Source organism: Atta colombica, unplaced genomic scaffold (assembly GCF_001594045.1).
Source record: "Atta colombica isolate Treedump-2 unplaced genomic scaffold, Acol1.0 scaffold34, whole genome shotgun sequence".
Lineage (NCBI taxonomy): Eukaryota > Metazoa > Arthropoda > Insecta > Hymenoptera > Formicidae > Atta > Atta colombica.
This window is the reverse complement of record NW_017259448.1, coordinates 700,038-722,508: the sequence shown is the minus strand read 5'-3', so window position 1 is coordinate 722,508 and position 22,471 is coordinate 700,038. Positions and strand designations below refer to the sequence as shown.

Genomic DNA, 22,471 nt, shown 5'->3' with positions numbered 1-22,471 from the left:
TATATATATATATATAAATATATAGTTTCTATCTCTGCCAGTTTTTTCATCTATTTTTTTATACGATTTGTTAAATGCTATAATAAATGTGCAATGAATGTCATTATTCGCGAGATAAATTCCGAAATAAAACTGTTGCAGTGAAAATTCTCCGCTCTTATTGCCGAAAGATTGTCCCGAAGCGATGTCGCTGGTATTGTACATCTCGGAAGATACGTCACATCTGAACGAATCAAAATACATCCAAAGTTCCTTGTACTACTTGTAGTATCCACGTTTATATCAGTTTTTTTTTGTTTTCTCGGAGACCAACATCCCCTCCACACTGATTAATATAATTGACTCTTATTCTTAGAACTGAAATTCGCTATACATATAGATAATCGATCTGTGTACTTTCGTTTTTTATAACTTCATTTTTTCTCTCACATTCTCATTTGCTGCATCTCATTCTTTCTCTTTTATCATGTACACACACACACACACACACACACACACACACACACACATATATATACACTCACACAAACATACATTCTTATTCGCCTTCTTGCACTTTTTCGATATTTGTATATCTTTTCTGCTCTCTTAGGGGATCTCATTCTAGAGTATGTAATAAAATTATTTCTCTCTTTCTTTCTTTCTATTTTTCTCTCGTGATCTAGAACGAGCTCGCCAACTTTTGGTACAACTTTCGCCTATTCTTTGAATATTAGCGAAACGAGATTCCGCAGGGCGAAAAAGATTTGTCATAAAACTCGTGAAAAGTCACCGGTCCCTTCAATCGATTCGCTCGTTCCTATTTTGAGCCTTCTAATCCTACTATGGGATAACTTCGTTATGCCAGTCTCCCTGATGGATGTCATACCCTGAAATCAGGGATTAATTAAAGAATCACGGTTAAAGCACCTTTCCTCAAGCCACGGATATAAGTCCCGCGGAAAAAAAAATTACGCAGCATTACATAATAATTCTTCTTGCTCGCGAAGAAGTGCGAAGAAGTGCGTTTGACGAGATTCTCGAAGAGTTATTATATTGAATTCGAATTCTCATTTTTCGCTGTATTTAGAGTTAAATCCAATTCGATAATTATGAGTTATGTTATTTTTTTTTAATATAAAAATCAAATCTGGTCTTTTAATACGAGATGAAATCCAAATTTAACATCACATTTCTGATAAAAACATGAATTTAAAATTGAATGAATAATTCCTAATATGAGCAGTCAATAATATATTGAAATTATAGATTTTCCAATGTTTTCTTCTCTTAAAAGTTTTATTATATATTTATAATTATAATAAAAATCTTTAGATTGATAAAAAAAGAAAAAAATTTTGGAAAATTTAACTTCAAAATATTATTATTATGACTGTTCATTGTAATATATTAGAAATTAAATGATATTAGAAAATGTATATATTATAGATATAAATATATATATATATATATTTCTTGTTATATTCTATTTTCATTTAAAATCAATTTTCTATAATTTTTTTCAAATTAGTTACGAAAATTGAATTACAGATGATTTAAGATTTAAATCATCTTAACTTGTGACGATTTTTTTCTTGCTAAATAATTATTTCTATCAACGAGAATTACGAATCATACATTTTTTAATGTCTAATTCACAATTTCGATCCGTAATATTGCCACATTTTTTTTTATTATTTTATTTATATTAAATTTTTATTTATGAGCACTGTAACTTCAAATTTTTGTTTTCCAATAGCTAGCATTATACGAGTATCCTCATACTTGAAGAATTTGATAAATAAAGAACGAAAGAAAGCAGCGATAACATCATGAGTTAATGATCAACCTGGATGAACCATGCAAAATGAGCGAACTATACAAACTCACTTTGGTTCAAATATCAATAGATAAATGATACCAATTAGATGCACAGCGCAGAAAATATATCTATGAGATATGGAAGCGTATTTTTTCTTAATTACATATTCATTTATCTATCAGGACATATAAGTACAATTTAATTGGAGATTATGAAAAATTTCTTCACAAATATCGATGAAGACAATGTGAATCTTGCGTCGCCGTGTAAAGAGAATTAATTATAACATTATTATGATAATCACTTCGAACACAAATTAAAATGTATATTATAATATATCATCTCAAAAGTTTAGTGAAAAAGTGTTTACTTAATCTTTCATTCGGAAAACGAAGATTATTCATCTAAGTACGTTTATAAGTATAAATATTTACTAATTTGCACTTAAATTTGCTAATTAAATGTTTGTTAAATATGAGATACCCCAATGATAGTAATATTTTTTTTACTGACGCCTCTTGTTTCGATAATTTATGGAGCACAAGATGATTTATAGAAAATATATTTTAAAATAATTACAATCATTTTTATTTTCCTTCCGATTTATTTAATTATATATTTTATTTTGTAAGAATTTGTTACAAGAAATAATTTCTTTCTCTTACTTTTGTGAGTAGTCATTGATTTCAATAGAATTGTAACTCAGAGAAAATCCAATTTTATTTCATTTAAAAACAAAAAATTTTCTCATAAATCATCCTGTATAACGTTTCATAAATAATTAAATCTCAGGATATATGATAACTAAGAGACAAAACATATATATATATATATATATAAGCGTACAATAATTTCAGAGAACAGCACCTATTTGCAATTTGATTGAAATGATATGTGCAACATGTTCGAGGACGATAATAATTACGGCACCAACGATTAATACGCACCATCCGCTTACATTGATATGAAATGTAATAATATAATCACAATGAGTAAACTAACATAGTTGCTATATATGTTATCGATACGAACGATATAATAATAGTAATAAAAATTCTTTTGTTATTCAATATGCATTCGTACTCGCTCTTTGACTGCCTATTCTCTAAAAAAATATATAATATCATGACTAACAAAGGGATCAAGAGCCGAGTCGATCTTATGCGTATGTGGAGGAACATTCATCGATATTAAAATAAAACAATAGAGATATCACGGAGAAATATTAAATCTGTTTTTTTTACATTTTAGTAAAAAATTAACTTTCTCATAATTCTTGTAAGAAAATTCTGTAACTATTATTCACATTAATTAAGTAAAAGTTATTGGAAAAAAATTTCCTTTCTTCCGTATTAGCACATATACATATAAATAAAATAAAAGAAAGTATGTCTACAAATCCTCAATATCAAATACTTTTCCGAAATCAAAGACATTCAGATGGGAAACAACAAAAACAATTGAAAAAATTGAATGTAAGAGAATAGGGAAGAGCAGAGGAAGTTCATTACTTATCACATATCAATCTATATATTTACAATGTTAATTACAACAAATAAACAATAGGAATGGAAACAAAGAAAAGAAATAATAGGAGCAGATAGTGTAGAATTTGTAGCCTGTTTTTCAGGGAGAAGTTTAAAATAAAAGATAGTGTAGGAAAAAGCATGCAAAGATGCGATGAATGAACATACTAGGTGGTGTATATTGACTTACTATATTGAATATTTGGAAATCGAATTACAATATCATGCATGTGTATATGTATATAATTTATAAAAGTCGAGAATCCTCGATCGAGAAATCGGCTTCATTATCAATTTTCTTATTGCATATGCGAATAAATTCTTAGAAAATTATTTGAAAAAAGATAAATATGTTTTAAGATAAATAATGAGAAAAAATTCTACTTCTTCGTCTATTACATAATATTTAATTAAGTCACGTGTTTTTCACGAATATTCTGTTATATCTTTTAAAGGATATAATTTAAAAAGATATTCAATTATATTTAATTTAAAATTTACTAATAGATGTAATTTGACATTGAAAGAATTCTTGTCGCTCAAAGTTGCGAAAGAAAAATTAATTTTTGAGATTATGAACACATTTCAATAAAGCCAACTAATCTTATGGTGGTAGCCGACTACATTTCGCAATTAATCTGCGAATATGACAGGGATTACTATGCAAGTATTTCCCTTATCAGATTTTGCTCGTACCCAGGTCATTAAAATTATTCCCTCGCATTTTGCAAAATGCTGACTGAACTACTCTTTTGATCAGAAATGAAATTCAAGGAATCTTCGTCTGTAAATCAACGCGCCTTTGAATTTCCATCCCACTTCAATCTATCCCTCTTTCGCTGCTTCAAACGATATCAGAATTGCTCTTTTTCTTTCAATGTACTTCGTGATATACCGTTTTTCTTCCGATTTATATTGAAAATGAATTTTGACTGAAGAGAATTTTCGTGAATGTCAAAGACCTGTTAAAAGATCTAATTTGTCATAGAAATTGATTACTTTAAAAATAAACAAGTCAATATTTTTATACATAACAATATTGTGATTGTAGAAAAATTAATTTTTTACATAAAACTAAATTTTAGTTTTGTTCAGTAAATTAAAATTTAAATATCATGTACAAAAAAAAACATGTAATAAAATCACAATTGAAAAAGATACGGAGAAATTAAATATGTATACTTTCAGTATACTTTCAATGCAAATTTCAAATTTTTACACCAATTGCACAATATAAAGAGAAACTCCTAAAAATTGTATCGATAATGAACATGATTTTTCATTCTCCCACTATAAGATTTGGATTTTTTTTATGTCGATCGCAGGCAAAAGTCCTATTCTGTATAAATAAATGAATACTATAACTGAAAAAAAGGATAAAGAAAAACTAATTTTACTTGCGTCTTTCAATATCGATGGAAATGATCGAAATATTAAATATCTTTTCCGTTCACATCGAAAAATATTAGAATTCGCCCTTAGTGCTTCTTTCATTTTGTAAGAAATGAGAATTTAGTTGCTAATATAACCTGATTGTGAAGTACTCAATCTGATATTCTTTCTGATCTCATCCGCAGCTTTAAAATCGACTTGGACTTTTCTTTTAATAATGTGAGAATTTCGCTTTACTTTTCCGCTATGAACAACGATGTTCGATAAAAGAAATATTGAGGTCGAGTAACAAAAATAAATCAAATATCGTAACGATTTAATAGTATGAGATGCACGGTAACATATTTTAAAAATACATCAAAAAATATGTCAGTGAAGAGTCGTATCTAAATTTTAAATCACTGGTACTATAAAATATATGGTATTTATTTTTTTAAGATTGAAAATGTAATATTCTTGCTTATGTAATTAAAAAAATACTTACATGCTACTAAATCTTTGAACATAAAATATTTTTGTTATTAATTATGCCACCATACATATTTCAAATCATACTATAATAATTACATTTTAATGTATTATTATTTCATTATTATTATTTTATAGATATATAAATAAAATAATAAAATACTATTTTATTTTTATTCAGTATATTAATAATATATAAATTTATATGACAAGTACTAATTTCAAAGTTGAATGTATTTGAAGCAGATGCTTGACCGATTTTTTCGTCTCTTGACCGAGATAGTTGTCAGAACCAGGAATTGATATATTCAAGGATACATTTTTTTTTCTCGTGATTGCATTCGATAGCCATCCATTAGAACATCAGTGCATCTCGAAAAATCACAAATGTTTCATTCGCAGGACGTTGCTTGGAAAGCGACGTTTAGTATTGTGACTGTAACGTCAATTTAATTTCCGCAGCCATTCAATATTCCCTTTTTCGTATGATTGTTCAGCTTTTCGGTGATGCATCAGTTTCTAAAGTACTGATGCGCCATGAAAGTTTTATACAAGTCGTTCGCGTATCTTTTCGAGTCTTTTGTAAAATGTTAATCAAATTCATATCTTAAAAGTATTCATATCTTAAAAATCTTATAGATAAAAATTAATAAAAATTAATAATAATAAATTATTAACCAATTTAAATGAATGGTAATATATATTGTATCTTTGTATGATTTTCGATCGAGGTACGACGATATTTGGATACAACATAATTTCTTAACCCATTTCGTACAAACATTCAAAATTGTTCATGTTTTGTTTATAATCGGCATGCATTATCCAAGCAGAAATAATAATATATCCATTGTAATTCGATTCCTGGCTTGTCGTGCGCAGTTAACTTCTGATTTGTGGCCTACAACTTTCGACGGAACATGATTGGATTCTGCGCGTTGATATAAATCGTAAATCCTAGAAACGAATTTTCGCAGTGGCGGATTCTCGATGGTGAAAACTTCCTTCCGACTCGATAACTCGTTGACGATCGTTCCCCGATAAAGAAAAATCGCCCCGTCAACTCGTCGTGAAGCTCAGGCTTTCTCGTCGAGTTCACCGCTTATCCCCGCAATCGAAATTTTTACAAAGCACGCGCGATCACTTCTAAGCTAGCAATAGAACGTATCCGCCAGTTTTTATCGATATTCCAAGCAAAACGAGGTCTAAAAATTGTTCAGAAAATATCGGATCGTTTAACGATGCGATATTCTTATCGCCATCGAATCGATTAAGCGTTGAGGGCGTTAATTACTTACGCCTGTGGATCACGCGATTTTTAATTATCATAGTTAACAACATTTTGAGCAAGTTTCGTGTCGAAAATTTGATATACTGTACTTTCGAGACCGGATGTGAATTATGAACGTACGAATAATATTCGTGGCACAAACACCATTCTTTTTCTTTCATTAAATTATTAAAAAGTAATGTAAAATATATAATATGCATATTTGTATATTTATACCATTTTTCAATATAATAATAATCTAGAGTACTTTTTTTCATTGATCATTATTTTTTTCGCGAAACTTTGCATGTTGACCTTATTTATATTAAGAATAACGAAAGCACATTTGCAATTAATAAAATAATATATATAATAATACATATAATAATAATAATACATAAAATAATACATATAATATTAACATTAAGAAACAGTGTAATTGTTCATCGATATAGGAGGTCTTCTTCCTTTTAAAATAAGTTTCTAAGTACATGGTCACCATCGTTAATCGTTGTACTTGACAAAGCCCGTGGTTCAACATGCATTCAAAATCCACATACGGCCTCGTGTACCCTATCCCCAACTGTTTACATATGCAGCCGGAGAACCTCCCTATAGCTTCTAGTTTCGGCAGTGCTGATAGCTCACCGAATATCCTACCTCCTTGGAAGGACGCAGAGTGCTTATGAAGCATGGAGGAAGGTTCAGAATGTAAGAAAGCTGGCAGACAGCAGAAGGATGTTAAGGATGTTGAAAAACAAAAAAGGGATGCAGACCGATAGATGAAAGACTCAGAAAGAGAGAAAGAGAGATAGAGAAGAACAGAAAGATTATGTTTTCGTGCATTTGAGTGAGTGAGCTAGAAAAAGAGAAAAGAGAAGAGAAGGAGAGATGGACAGAGGAAAAGGAGAAGAAGAAATAGAAGGCGAGAGAAAAACTGTTCCCTCCTTTCTCCCCTGGAACATTTTGAAGCCAAAATCCGTCGATCAAAATCGACGACGTGGCAAGTATCTAAACAACAAGCAATTCCATCAGATGTATTATAAATTACGCGAGGCAATTTTTCCAGGAGAGGCAGGGCGCGAGACTGGGCGAATTGGATCTCGCTAATGGCAGTTGGCTCCCTGTTATATTTTTGTCTCGTACAAAAAGTTTACGTGGAAAATTACACATGTGAATATGGGACGCTGTTACGTATGGCGGGCCTCGACTGAAACGTTGAGCAGAATTGAATAAAATAGATCGCATTACATTTAATTACTCAAATCTTTTTTCGAGTCTTCAGTTAAAACTTCGAAACAAGTTTGATTTTATTTTTGGAAGAAAATTTAATGTTCAGTTTAATGTGCATAAATATAATATACAGTTGCACTTGAATCATCATAGAACTAAAAGAAGATATATGGAAGAAAATATGTAGCTAAATTCTTATTGAACATCTTTAATGCTGAGAGTAGCATAAATTAATCAACATGCTATTTAATTTATGGAAGTTAAACACAAATTCTTTGTATTAATTAAATAAAATGTAAAATTAGCCGTCTTTGCTGATGCTAAATATAGTATCAGTTAAAATAGCGAATGTGGATTTAAGGTTCATCATACTATCTTTACGATTGCTTTCAGTAAAAGTCAAGCGGAGTTCTAGAATACATTTATCAAAACATTGGTTGTTTACTCATTTCTGCTTCGTTCAACATGGCGGAAGAGGATACCACGGGATCGCAGCGCCATTACTTTTGAAACTCCTAAGATCGTACGTAACTTCGCGAAGTATAATAAATACGTTTTGCATATATTTACAAGCGTAGACTTACAGCTGTAACTGTAGCAATTTTATGAGACAGAAAATTTTCAGAAAGTAGTGAACTCTCGATTTCCGCGCATTGTATTAAATTCTAAATAACAACTAATAAAGAATAAATATTATATCTATTCTTTATTTTATAATTATTGTGGATTATAATGCATTACATTTTCTCTTACTTGTTCCATTAGCAGGTAAATAATGGAATAAATAATGTAAATTTACTGCGCATTATTTTAGAAAGAAAGATAGAATACAACATTAGATCGTGCAATATACACATAAAAAAATCATGTTTGTATCTACCGAGAAATTTGCAATGTTAAATTTCCTCTGGGATTTGCAACAATAATATCATAAAATTGTTATATGAAGCTTCCCGCAAACTTCTGCTGTCTAATATATATAGTTCCGTTGAAATTTCTTGTAGCACGCAACTTATATATTTTTTAATATGAAAAAGTTAAAATGGAAAAGTTTAATATGGAAAAAATTTACACATGAATATGTGTCAGTTTAATTGGTATTAACTTTTTACAATTGGCTAAGTGTATAATACAATAATATTAAAAAAGAAGAGATCTTTTTAATCTAAATATAAGATGCTCTATGTCAAATTCCTCCAGAAATGAGCGCTTTCAACAGGAATCGAGAGTTCATCATGCAATCGGTAACAAAGCTATGCATTTCCTGCCTCGTAGCCATTTAATTCCATTTCCCGCCATGCATCCTCATCGCGAACTTTGATCAGTCGAAGCCACCATTAACACTCCTGACGAGTAGAGTGTTGTCACACGACGTCCGGACGTTTCGTGTCTACTATGAGAGACTCGCTTTCTTGCACGATACAAATGAATTAGGCCAAGTCTAACGGCGCATGTTAATGAGAAAATCGCATTTCCCTGATCACGAGGAACACTCTAACGGAACCATAGAGTCCTCAGACTCGATGTGTCCACCATCTAACACACATTTGTTTTTTTTTCTCAGGAAGAGAAGGATAGACGATACTCCAGTATTGATAATTCTTCCGATCTCTTCTTGAGACAATCAGCACCGGGAAAGAAAGCACGAATTCTCCTTTTTGTTCCCTTCCCCTCTTTCAATTTTTATTGCGCGATACCTTCTCTTTACGCATCACAAGTACATTAGAATTTTACGGATCACAAGACTGCGTCAGGCACACGAGATCCGCGCGACCACCCGCGTCGACAATCCCGGTGACCCGAAGTCACAGGATCGAACTGCGAACCGTCGCGAAGCCAAACGCGACCCGCTGTCATCATGAACACCTGCACGCTTCCGGCGCGCGATGTATCGCTGCCGAGACGCGTTGCGTCGTCGCGTTGCTAACCCACAACGTCGACGTCGTCGTTGGGACGACGTTCGCAGCCGCGATCAGCAGCCGATCCGCCTCAGCGCCAAATTCGCTCCGACTGTTCGTCGAGGCAGGCCAGCTGGTGATCAACTCTCGCCAGCCGGGCATACTGGTCAGGTAGGCTAGAAGGAGTAGTATGAGGCACCCACCTAGGCACCCGCTGCCTCCGGCCTCGAAGGCGGCACAACCGCTCGTCTGGTTCTCCGTTGTTGGCCTCTGCACCTCTGGGTGTGAGACTCGATCCATCTTTCGGCTACCTGTCCACGGATCGCCCTCGGTATCCACGGTATTGTGCCGGACGTCCGAAGGTGCGTTGTTAACTTCTTCAGGGACCACTGGCGGCAGCGGCTTGTCCTTGTCTAGCTCGTCGTCCACTTCCACTGAGGCATCCGTGCCGAAAAATACGAGTTTCCACTCTTCCAGTGTGTCTAGAACAACAATCCCATCTATATTAGCACGATTCTAATAATACAATAAATGATTTTGTTGAAGTGTCTAAAAATTTAGCTAAATACAGATTTGAAAATAACTATGTTGGAATAATCAAAATAATTACGTAGGAATTTTAAACATAATAAGCGACGCTGCCAAAAAATGTTTTGACATTGTAACAAGTTTCAGCGTCCTACATGATTTTTTTGGTACTTCAACAAAATTATTTTTAAATTTGCATCTAGCTAAATTTTTAGTTATTTCAGCAAAGCCGTCCTGTCTATGTAGCTAATAACTAGTTCATATGAGTGTGCGAAACACTTCGCGAAGAATGATCCACATAGAAATTTAAAGTATTGGAGACAGAAAAAGGTTGCAGTTTTATGTATAGCATACATAAAAAAAAGTAAAAAAGAAATTGAAATAATTGTCAAAATTTAATGCCGAAACTATTCTTCTGCAAAATTCTTCTTTCTATTTAATATTTGCAAATTCTTCTGTCTCTAATACTCTTTAAATAATTTTATAATTTTTTTAACAAACATGTAATATACATATGCGATTAATGTGAAATTTAAAAAATCCAAGCGTGCCACAATTTTATCTTTGCTTTGTAAGCGAAGAATGGATTGAGAATAATGTACTTATCTCCTGTACGATAATTACACAATAATAACTACTATCATCTTTACATTAAGTACACACATGCATGATTACAATCAACCCTGGTAGATTTTACGTATCGTGATATACGTACCGTAAATTTCTGAGAATAGAAACGAAAGCTCGCAGACCTCTCAGTACCATTTTCATGGGCGAGGTTCTGATGGAAATGGAATTTAAATTATCTCCAGATAATATAAAAATAATATTAATAACGTCTTATGTAATATAATAATGTGAAAGTATATATTTTTTAAGACACAAATCTAATGAAATATTATATTATAATGAAACATGTTAATAAATCGTCATAGAACAGTAAAATTATAATTATCGAATGTATTTACTAATTTTTCATCTGCCTGTTGAATAACATGCTTCTCACTTTCTCGCAAATTATTCCGCGACCTTGCTCGCAAATATAACGTAAAATATTGCATTTCACAGAGAGGTGAAGGCGGTAAAATAGAAGGTTTTGCGAAGTAGACGAGACGCAAGCGAGACAGCGGAAGGAGTGGCAAAGACGTCGTCGGCGCCGTCCAGGAAATTAATAAAGCGTCGGGACACCGTGGGGAAAATTTCGTCCTAAGCTGGCTCGCGGGAACAATGTCTGCGATAGAAGGGAAATGCATGCGGGGGAGGAAGAGTTGAGACTTGATTAAATTAGAGTTAAAAATAACCGAGTAATCAGCGACGACTCTCCATGCACATTCACTCAGCGTAATGTGTACGTCGGAATTAAATGCAAAGTTCTTTGCAACGAGAGAATAATAAAAACTCGTGGACGATTATCGTTTTTACTTCGGGTAAGATACATCTGCAAGTTCCTTGCGCTGCGAGCAAGACGAAAAAGCTAGCTAAATGGAAGCTAATTTTAAATATCATGTTCTTTTCACTCAGATATTAAAAGCTCAGAAAATTATTTGATACTCAACTACTAGTTTCAACCATTCACAATTTAACAAGATTTGCATATTAATAAAAAAATAAATTTAAAGAATTGATTGAAGATAAAACATCATGCTTGATTATCGATAATAAACATAAATTTGAATATTGCTCTTGAAATATTTATTATTTATTATTTTTCCATTTACGATGAAACGTACATTCATTCCTTAAGAAATGAATTTATTTTTCTAGACGTTCATATTAATTTATATCTTGTTTATTGTTTATTGTACACAGCACAGTAAAATTAAAGCGTACATACAGCTTCAGATGAAATCAATCCCATAGGAAAAGCTGAATTTCACAAGCAGAGAGTTGTGACGGGATACCAGAAATCAAAGCGGCGGAAAAGCGGATCCAATTTATCGTGACGAGACTGCTCTCGTGTGTGCTTTTTTGGCTGGCAACCGTAAACTACCGGCTGCCAGGTATAATAAAGTAATCGTTAAAATGTTCGCTGTTACGAGTACGCTAGGTAACTGTAAAGTGACAAGCGTCGCGACGCTTGGACAGCTCCCTCGCTTTTACGAGAAGTATCGAGAAAATAACTTGCAACCGAGAGTTGGAGGAAATAAGCGGGAGGATGATGAGAGAGAAACAAAAAATGTCAAAAGTCGATTGGGACGATGTGGCAGGCTATTCGTAAGACAATAGAAATATAAGGGCATTGTGCTCGATAGGTCGTTAGCGCGTACTATTGGAGGAGAGAAATCTCCAATAATAATGCCTTGAGAGCGGGAACCATTTTGCGGAGTAAGCGAGTGAAAAAATTTCCAATCATGGAGGAAATTATTTAGCAGCGATGATGGACGAGAGGAGTCGCTCAGTCTCCATCGTGATGGGGTTCGTTTCGCTCTCGTCGGCTTTTCCATTTCATGGCACGCATTAGCGGTTTTCAGTGCCGTTCGCGTCGTCGCGTTTCACTGAATTTTGAGTGATTTGCGGTTACGCGATGATCTAGAATTCGAGAATTTGAAAAGGAGATAACAAGCGCAACGCGCAATTATAAACACCATTTGCGAAATTTACAAATTTTTGTCGTTACTACTTCAAAATATAAAAAAATTTCCAGAGTTGGCAAGTTGGCAACGCGATACTTGTAACGCCATTACTTTGTTATAATAACGATTTCAATTAATGACATAGTGAATTTTTTATGACAGTAATATTAACATCAGAATTAGAAAAATCAATCGTTACTTGTAATAAATTGAAAAACTCATACGTTACTAAAAAAAAAAACTCCTAATTTGTAATTACCCGTTATTTTTTAATCGTTACTTGTAATTATTTATTACTTTTTTCAATAAATAACGCATAATGATAACAAATTACTTTTCAAAGTAATTTTTTAAATCTTAGCATAACCTTAACATTTAGTTAGCGTTGCTGTCATAAAAAATTGCAACATCGTCATCAAATTGTTTACTATAAAAAATAACGACAAAATAATTCAAAAATTACGTTTGCGAATCTGAAAATTTTTATATTATTAATATATTTAAATTAAGGTATATGATAATAATATCAAAACCATGATACAAAATAAAATATAAAAAAGTATGAGGTTTTTATTATTTATATATAAAAAAATATATATTTTCTTAATATATTATCGTATCTCTTTTCAATCAATTATTTTTTTATAATAAATAGAGCAATAAATATAAAAATGTTAATAGAATATCTAAAATTTGGAATATTTAAAACAATTATTAACTCATATTATATCATATATACCTTTCGCGAGTGGAATGCATAATTTTCTCGCAGAAGACAATGGTCTGCATACGGAGTATGAGAATAATAGGATACAAGGCAATACATGTCAGCATTAGATAACCGATACTGATGTGGTCGAGGCTGCATATGAAGCTCATCGATAACTAAGTCATTGAAAGTTTTGTGATTGAAGGCCATAGCGCCCTCGATAAGTTTTCCTATTATCGAGCCTGCCGTTCACGCAAGAGGCTTCGAGTGTAACAACAGGAAGGAAAGCGACGCAGAAAGCGTCAACATGATGAAAAATCCGACACTTGATACAAAGAGCGACAAAACTATCCAAAATATTGAAATACTACTTATACTTACAAAGGAACTTCCTGAAAGTTCGGTTGCGATGGCAAATAGTTTATGGTATAAGAATAGATATTTTATAAAATATAAAAACATAGTACATCGAACAATTTTCTTAAATACAACTTACAAATAATTTATAAGTAACTACACAAAAAGCTGACAGTTCTTTCAGTATGTAAAAAGTTGCAAGTATTAAGTGCAGTAATACAAGCAAAATTTGTTTAAAATAAAAAAATATTTGTGTTCTTATTCGTGCATACATTAATCATGCAAATATATAATTTACTCCATAAAATTTTACTTACAGCATTATCTAGATTCTAGATCCATCTAACAAGAACTAAAGATAATATTTTATACGAAATATATAAGATATTTTGTATAAAACATTTCGACAAAAATGTCACAGACAAGATAAAGTTTTGTAGAAAACATCGAGGACTCTCATTTTAGAAAGAAGAGCATTATGCAAAAGAGAGTTCCATTACTTACAATAAAAGATATATAAGAATCACGTGAAATATTCTAAATTTAAATAAAAAAAAAACTATGAATAATGGGAAATAAGCTTGTCTACAGTGTTGCATATTAATAGCCAGGAATAATGTATCTATGTACACAAACAAAAGTAACGGTGATTACGGTGGTCGCAATCAGCGAAACAGCTAACACAAAAGAGAAAATACGAAAATCAAATTCCAGCGGATCCGTTTAATCTTCGGGGCTTTGCGCACGATGCATCTCTACTTTCCACACTTCACGTGGGTGCGCAAGCGGATGCGTGGAAGTGAATGGGAAACGATCGGAAGCTGTGCGAAACGACCTTCTTTGTTGTCCCGCGGTTTAAAATACCGCCGTTGGGAACACAATAGAGTAGATAGATTGATGTTATTAGTCACTGCGATTATCTGTGTGCGCGACACTACATTTTTTCGTAGACATTTTAATCAAGCAAATAATGCAAATGATTATATTTTGATTATGTAGATAGATGATATTTATTCTTATTTTTAATTCGATTATCGAATATGTAAAACATACTTTTTACTTACGTACTTTTACTTTGTTATTTTAAAATGACAACAATATCTCTCTAATTGTGTGAAATAGTAACAGCGAGAAAGTGCTCGTATTTTATTGCACAATTAAATAGATTTTATTTCTACATTTAATTTATTTTAATTAAATTCAAATTCAAATTCTATTTTCTGCTGCTGCAGATTTTATTTCAATTTTAATGAATTTAATTCAATTAAAATTCAAATTAATCGACTTTGTAAAAATCTAATGATACTATCTAATGATACTTTCACGCGAATATAATAACTTCCGATCGTTGCCATTAAGCAACCGACACATTCGCTGTTTCTCATTCGTTAGGTACCCTTGTCCAGTTGCAGATTCCTTGGGTCAAATTGCTCGTCTTGCAGCAGGTCGAGTCCTTTGGCCCTTGTGGCATGCTGACCGGTACCGCGAGCTCCACCGTAAACTGGATAAAGCTGTTGAATCTTGGGATATTGTTGAAATACCGCCGGGACTTTGTTAGTGGCCGCCTTTGCTGGTGGCTCCAACAAGATCAGTCCCCGCTGAAGAGGCGAGGCGGTAACGTCGATGATCTTCTGTGTAATAATCTGTTTACTTGTCGTGGTAGTCTGCGCCTTTGTTGTCGCAACGGCCTGAGTCACGGTGCTGGTAACTGGGCTGGGTGTACTTCTCCCACGTGGTCTCGACGTAATCAAACGCACGTCACCGGCTATGTTGTTGGACCCTCTATTGATTCCGGTGAGACCCCGAAGAGTCTGAACGGTGGGTTTGGGATTCGGCCGATTGGCCGACTTGCCGTTCTTGTACTGACCGCGAGCCTTGCCCTTCCTCTGGGACTGAATCTGAGCGTTCATCACGTAGGGCGGGCTCATACTGCCGGACTTATCGGATTTGTGCTGCGTCTGCTTGCCTTTCGCCAGGGTGTTCTGGTTCTTCGGGATGGTTTCGCGTGGCTTGACGAACGGTCGTCTGGGTATACTCATACCGGCCGGATTGTAAAGAGCGTATTCGGTCCGATCGGGCAGCGTTGCGGTACCGTAGAAAATCAACGCCCATTCGTGCAGAGTAGCGCGTCCTGATCCGGTATGCGTCCGTGAATGCAGCGAAAAGAAAGCGGATGTCATAGTTAAAGAGAGACAGGAATACAATGCGATGCTTACTGGCGCTTTGAACGACGCAATAAATAATAATACAGTATGTCAAAAATTAACCGAGATTGAAAGGTTAGATGTTGGTCAGAAGTTCGATGGAGTTGTAATACGCGTGATTCTCACTAACTTTCCTTTTAAAGCAGCTTCGTTTAAGAGGAAGTTAACGAGAACGTCAGAGAATTATCCCTCTTGGAAATCCCTGTTCGATGGCACAGCAGCTTTACATTCAGGGTTTGCAAGATACGTCCACGGAATACTTGTGACAATATAAACACTGGATACATAGTTCAACAGTGTCTCGAATATTCCTGTGACCCTCGCGTCTCTAGCATACAATTCGCTATAATGAATGTGGATATGCTCTACAGCGATATAGGTCGACGATGCATAAACATATATAAGGAAGTTTATGTAGCCATCGGCCTTGATGAGCCGACACGGAAGCAGTTCAAAGTGGCTTAATGCTTGCATCGGCTGCTTTCATTGCTCCGTGACCTCGCTGCTATTTGCCGTTAAGGATAAGTAGGATGACTTGCGAGAGGACTCCGCAGCTCGAATCTGGCAATTATCTGTCTCTGAGGATAATGCAGCTTCTTAGGCGATCGCACGCGAATGGATCTTATGTAAGAGCTCTCTCGGTTGCGTCCCAGACAGGAGGCTATGAGAATGCGATGGATCCCGAAGGATCTCGCGGAGCTGAACACCGACTCGGCATCGGATCGCAGGATGCGCGTGCAATCCTAGACATGTCTGAGCCATTCCGTCTAGATGTCACGCGTATGAATCGGTTAATCCTTTGTCATACGATTTACAATTGTTTGAAGTAATGAAAATCGCGAGAATATCACGGATAATTATAGCGTTTTTGAATTAAATTTCTTGTATACAATATTTTTTTTCATGTAAGTCAGAAATAGATGTTAATACCAGCGAATTTCTTGCGGACATTTTCGGCTGGAAGATGCAACTGACAGAGAACTTGGTAACCGTGACCTTATGAAGGCGTTACTAAGGCGCTTGGAAACTATTGTTACGGCGAACAAGATAGAATTCTATTTGAAATTTAAATCGACCGAAGGACATCTTCGAATGCAGGAGCTAATGCCAGTATAATCTACAAAGCGCTTTGTCTTTGACGTTTAAGTCTAAGATTTCACGTAATGGTCTTTGAACGAATGCCAGTTAAATGTATTCCATATATTTTAAATAACACTTGAAAGAAATCCTATTAAAAAAAAATTAGAAAGAGCTTAATGAGAATTTAATATTATTAAGTATATTAAAATGTTCTTAAAATGTATATTTATTGACTAATTTAATTAGTCATTTCGTCAAGTATAATTATATCTAATTAACAAAATTAATCTTTCTATATTAAAAGGATTCAGATTTGGCATTTTTATACTGGAAAATGCATACTTTTTTGCATTGAAAAATTATATAAGTAATTAATTTAAAATGGTTTTTAGATTTTGTTATAAATAAAAAAAATTATATTAATATGTAATGGTAAATGCAGTTTTTCGAATGTTAAGAGTCTAATTTTAATTAATATTTATTTCATTAAAAATTACTTAAAACAAAATAATTTGACAATTAAACGGATTAGAGTTCCATCTAATTAAATAATTTAATAAAGTAATTTTAGTTAATTTAATTGGCAACTATATAGTTATAGCGATAAAAAATTATGGCATATTAAATACAATCTCAATTATTGATCCAATTAACTACATCGTTCATCAAACAATTGTTAATCAAACATTCTTCATTGATTATGCAACGCGAAGATGTAATCCACTTACCGAGATATCGACCCTCATTGTGAATTTCTAATTTCCAGGTGCCGTGTGGCCTCTCTCCCCACGTGTGCACTGACATGAATGGCCATTGGCTGAAACCAGCCTTCGAGATGTCATGCGGCCTTTTAGCGAGAAGAGTGCTCTTCGTGCCTTGAGGAGACGTTAGTTGTATTTGAAGATCTCCTCGTCTCGCTGCCATCAGCGATACTTTCGCCTGCGACAAGCATATCATTATGCAATTATCACCAATCACATATATTTTTCACTACCAATATTTACAATTTTCTACACATATCTTTGTGCAAATTAAAACTTTTAAATTGGTATTATAATATTTTATTAATAATTTTAGGTATGTAATAACTTTGTGACAGTTTATTAATAACTTTTTAATAACTGTTTAATTCTGCTAGATAAATAATCCAAAAATAGAAAATAAGTGGGAATTTACAAGTAGATTTTACAAGATAATTTCACTGTGTAACTAATAATTTTATAAGAGTAATTAACTTAATTCATTTAGTTTCTTCAACACAAGATTTGAACCAGATCTAGTAATTACATTTCGTCGACAGAAGCATTAATGTACTTTAAGTTAATTTGAGGATTAACTATTTAGCATAAATTACAGTTTGTCTTAGTTTTTCATAGACAGTATAAAATGATGACAAACAAATAAGTTTTATTCAAGTGAAAAGTAAATAAAATTCTACTACTTCAACTCCAGCTGGCGAAACATTTTGTTCTCGAAATGTAGTCCGAGTTTGTACTTCTCATAGCCGACATGAAATCCGCTAATTAGCGATGTCACTTGTGAATGACATGCTCAACTTACCTGAACATGCTCGAGGAAATTAACGCCACTGCAATCCTTGACATGTAAGTCGAGGACCAATTGGCTCTTTGGTGGTATTGTCCTAGAAAGTATACGAAAAAATCAGGTTAAGAGTCAAGCCGTGCGCATACAATTTTATTGCAGATATTTTTAAGTGGATATACTCATTTGTTATTTAAATCATTGCTCGAGCAATTGCGCATTACTTGTTAAATACTTTTATAACTCCCGAGCTGTGCTACTTCTCGAAAGCCTTTAGTAATAACTTACTGATATTTTTGTAATAAGATAACTTGATATTGTTATTTTCTACATTTTTTAATGAAAATATTTTCTTTTAATGTTAGCATATTAATATATGTAATATATGTATATATAAAAGAATAATATATAAAACATCAATAACATTTTTTTCTGAAGAGAGGATAAAAAGAACACAATTGTACATTTGTTTTCAAACATTGGATGTTATTCTAAAATAACAAATATTAATAATTTTCTATTGTTCGTTCATTAAGAGCACGAAATTTTCAGGATTATTGTGTATATATATTGTAGAATTTTGACTACAGCTTTTATATTTAATGACTTTAGAGGAGTGCAGCTTCAAAATGATTACATTTTATGTTATGTAAACGCTCGTTCAACGCAACGTGCAATTTGTTCTCATTCGTTACAACCCTTGACAATGTAAATGATGCATTACACATGATTTCCAGTGCAATTTCATACAAGTCCGCTTGATGATAGCCGACATACTTGGAATTGTAATCTGCGAGAGACATGTTCGTTCCCTTAAGGGGCAGATAACGATCTATAATATCTATATAGTATCTATATAGTCGAATCAAATTCCAATTTTTCTCACCTTCGAGCATTTCTCTTAAAGTCGATGATTTTTTTTTGTATAATGTCGCTATTTTTTTTCGTGTATTAATAATAAATTCTCTTTTCAATGTTTTGTCTTGAAGAAAGAACTTTCAAAATTCTTATTTATAATTATATAATTATTTATTTAATAGTAACTTTCAAGCATAACTTGAGAGCACTTACCTGCCTGTATGTGGCGCCGATACTTCGCATCTGTGTTGTTCCGGCACGGTCCTCCATCTTCTCGCTAAGCGTACCATGGCAGTCGCGTCCATCAGTCCATAACCGAAGCTGTGACTCACTGTTAAATCAGAAATCGGATTGCAACAATGAAACAATTTCCATCTGATTTCTTTAATAATTCTCTATTAATAAATTTTATTATCTAGATTAGAATCCTATATTTATTCACTAAATCATATTTATTCACTATGAATCTGACAGATTGGTTAAAATATTCTGATAAAAATAATAAATATTAATCAATTATAATATTGTTATATTTACTCTGTAAAAAATTAAAATTGTGATTCAATTTTACTATCTAACTTATATAACTTATTCCTCTTTCAAAAATCATGCGCGTTTAATCTTCTTCTAAAAAAAAATGTTTTCTCTCTATCAAGAATAAATGATTATTCACCATTTCTACCGACGCCGTTGACTACCCAATCTGGTGCTTGCAAGTTCGCAGGTTTAGCTGTCCTGACTACGATGTGTTGCATATCCCTCCAGGTAAGATCTCTGTTTGCTTCCAAAGCAAGGGCGCAAATGCCGGCTGCTAGCGGCGCCGATGCGGAGGTGCCGGTATGGCTACTGGTACAGTGATGATGTAGATCCGTAGTGACGACTTGCTTCTCGCCGGTAGAACCCGAGCTGTATGTGGTGGCAAGAGTAGACGAGCACGCCTCGCTATACCAAGGCACAAGGCCGTTCTCTGTCGCACTACTGATCGACAGCGTCCAGATACTATTGGTATAGCCGTCACAATTGCAGTTATCATGATCCCGGCCGCCGTTCCCAGACGCCCACACGAAGATCGAACCCTTACCGTTGCGACCCTAACGTTGGAGTAAAATTCTTTTCACTTACTAATGAAAGAAGCTACTATATATATTATGTACTATGTATTACGTATTATGTATATAATAATTTCTTAAAATATTTAAAACAATTATATCTAGAAATATAATATTTAGAAGACTATTATAATACGCGCTTAAGCAAATTTAGGCAGCTGCAATACTAAAACGGCGAGATTGAAGTATTTGTGGTTTACTAAACTAAACTAAAGTAGATCATTTATAAAATGTTTAAGAATGATTATCTCTTTGTTTTAAAACCATTTAATTATTTTAATGCATTATACGTACGATCATAGAAGTCAAGTAACACTTAGACCATTTGGAGAAACAGCTATAAAGTCAAAAATTTCCTTCCGAATATACTTTTTTTTTATTATTATTTTGTGTGTTTAATGTGTATTTAGGAATGTGTGATATTAATTAATAAAATTTATTTTAGTAATAAAATTGGATTAATTCTATATAAAAAAATATTTTACTGAGGTAGAAAAACATTTAAAAATGATTTTATATAATGGTTTTATATAGTGATTTTAATTAATTGTTATTTTTAACGTTTTCTATATGGATACTTATAATGTTACTCAATATTATGAAAAAACGTTTTTTCAATAGTTTCTCAACGTTTTGTTCTCTATTTGGGATCTGGATTTACTACTTCGGATAATATTCTAGACGCGGTTGACTTTTTTACTGGTACTTGACTTTAAGATGTTCAAAACGCTTAAGGTGCTTTAGAAGTTTGAGACACTTTGCATGTTAAAGCTGCTTTCTGTGCGCTCGTAGACACACAATAGTAGATGATTCGGAGTGAAACCATTGTTGGGAAGTCGATGAGTGTTTAGCGTTAATGGTCTCCGTAAGGTCGAGGCTGAATTGTGTGCCTAAGCTCTCATAACGAGAAATGCTCCTATATTTTGTATGCAGCCTCCATTCAAAGATTAAAAGGAGAATTTTGGCAATTGAATTTCTAATCTTTGGTAAGATCACATGCAAAGGAATGATTGATTCATATAATGCGTGCCTGGTTACTTGAAATAGATTCTAAAAATTTTTCAAGAAATTAATTTCAAGTTAATCACTATTGCGAACAATTGCAGTAGACTCTACAGTTCAAATATCGATTCGTTATCTCATTCATATATACAGAATTTATCATCACATTAAATCACGAATCTTTCTTTTATAAATACATCTTTTGTAAATACAGAGTCTGTGTGATACTTTTTGTGGTATAGGTATTTTGCCTAGATATTTTATAATAGATATATTCTTTATCAAGCCTGTAGGTATGTAGATTCAGCTATCTCGTGATAAGACTAGCTGTCCGAAGGTACACTAGGCGTGACCACGAACTCTGAACTCTCTTTGAGGTTCGACGTTAACTAATTCAGCAATATAGTGTTCGAGCCTTTGATCAGTAAAGCTATTTGATCGTAAAGTGATAAGGTATCCGCCTGACCGTATCAGACAGCCAAATTCGATCTGTATAACAATTGTTAACTGATTATATTGAAATGTCGATTTATAATTGTATATTGAAATTATTATTATTATATAATTCCATTTATATCAAATTAATATTTTAAACTTCCAAAGGTTATAATAAAAAATTAAGATAAAATAAATTAACACTGTAAAAATATCTCATTCTCTATTCGATCTATTCGTTAAAAAAATATTGTTCTATCCAATTCAATATGAATGAAATAAAATTGCAAACATAAAAAATCAAGATATGTATGAGTCAATTTAACTCATACATGCATATATCTCACGCAATTCGATTGGACATGTACGAATGCTATAGTTACACTTCTGTCGGTTATAAAGGGTGAGATTACCAAATTTGATAACAGACCCCAAGGAGAAACTGTAAGCGTCCATACGTATCTACCTTTGTTGAATATAAGGTAG

The 22,471-nt window shown here is 33.1% G+C and overlaps 1 protein-coding gene across 2 annotated transcripts in view; it reads right to left on the bottom strand.

Annotated features, from left to right (window-relative positions):
- The window catches only part of LOC108690640 (furin-like protease 1), a 249,496-nt gene that overhangs the window by 7,958 nt on the left and 219,067 nt on the right, over window positions 1–22,471 (bottom strand). The window contains exons 6-11 of one of the 2 annotated variants that reach the window (XM_018198031.1): window positions 20,113–20,530; window positions 19,653–19,770; window positions 18,600–18,681; window positions 17,768–17,978; window positions 15,152–15,886; window positions 9,702–10,070 (exon numbers count right to left, since the gene is read on the bottom strand). In XM_018198031.1, the coding sequence (XP_018053520.1) occupies window positions 9,702–10,070; window positions 15,152–15,886; window positions 17,768–17,978; window positions 18,600–18,681; window positions 19,653–19,770; window positions 20,113–20,530 (1,933 nt within the window). The remainder of the gene's footprint in view (window positions 1–9,701; window positions 10,071–15,151; window positions 15,887–17,767; window positions 17,979–18,599; window positions 18,682–19,652; window positions 19,771–20,112; window positions 20,531–22,471) is intronic. The other variant, XM_018198032.1, reaches the window with a different exon arrangement.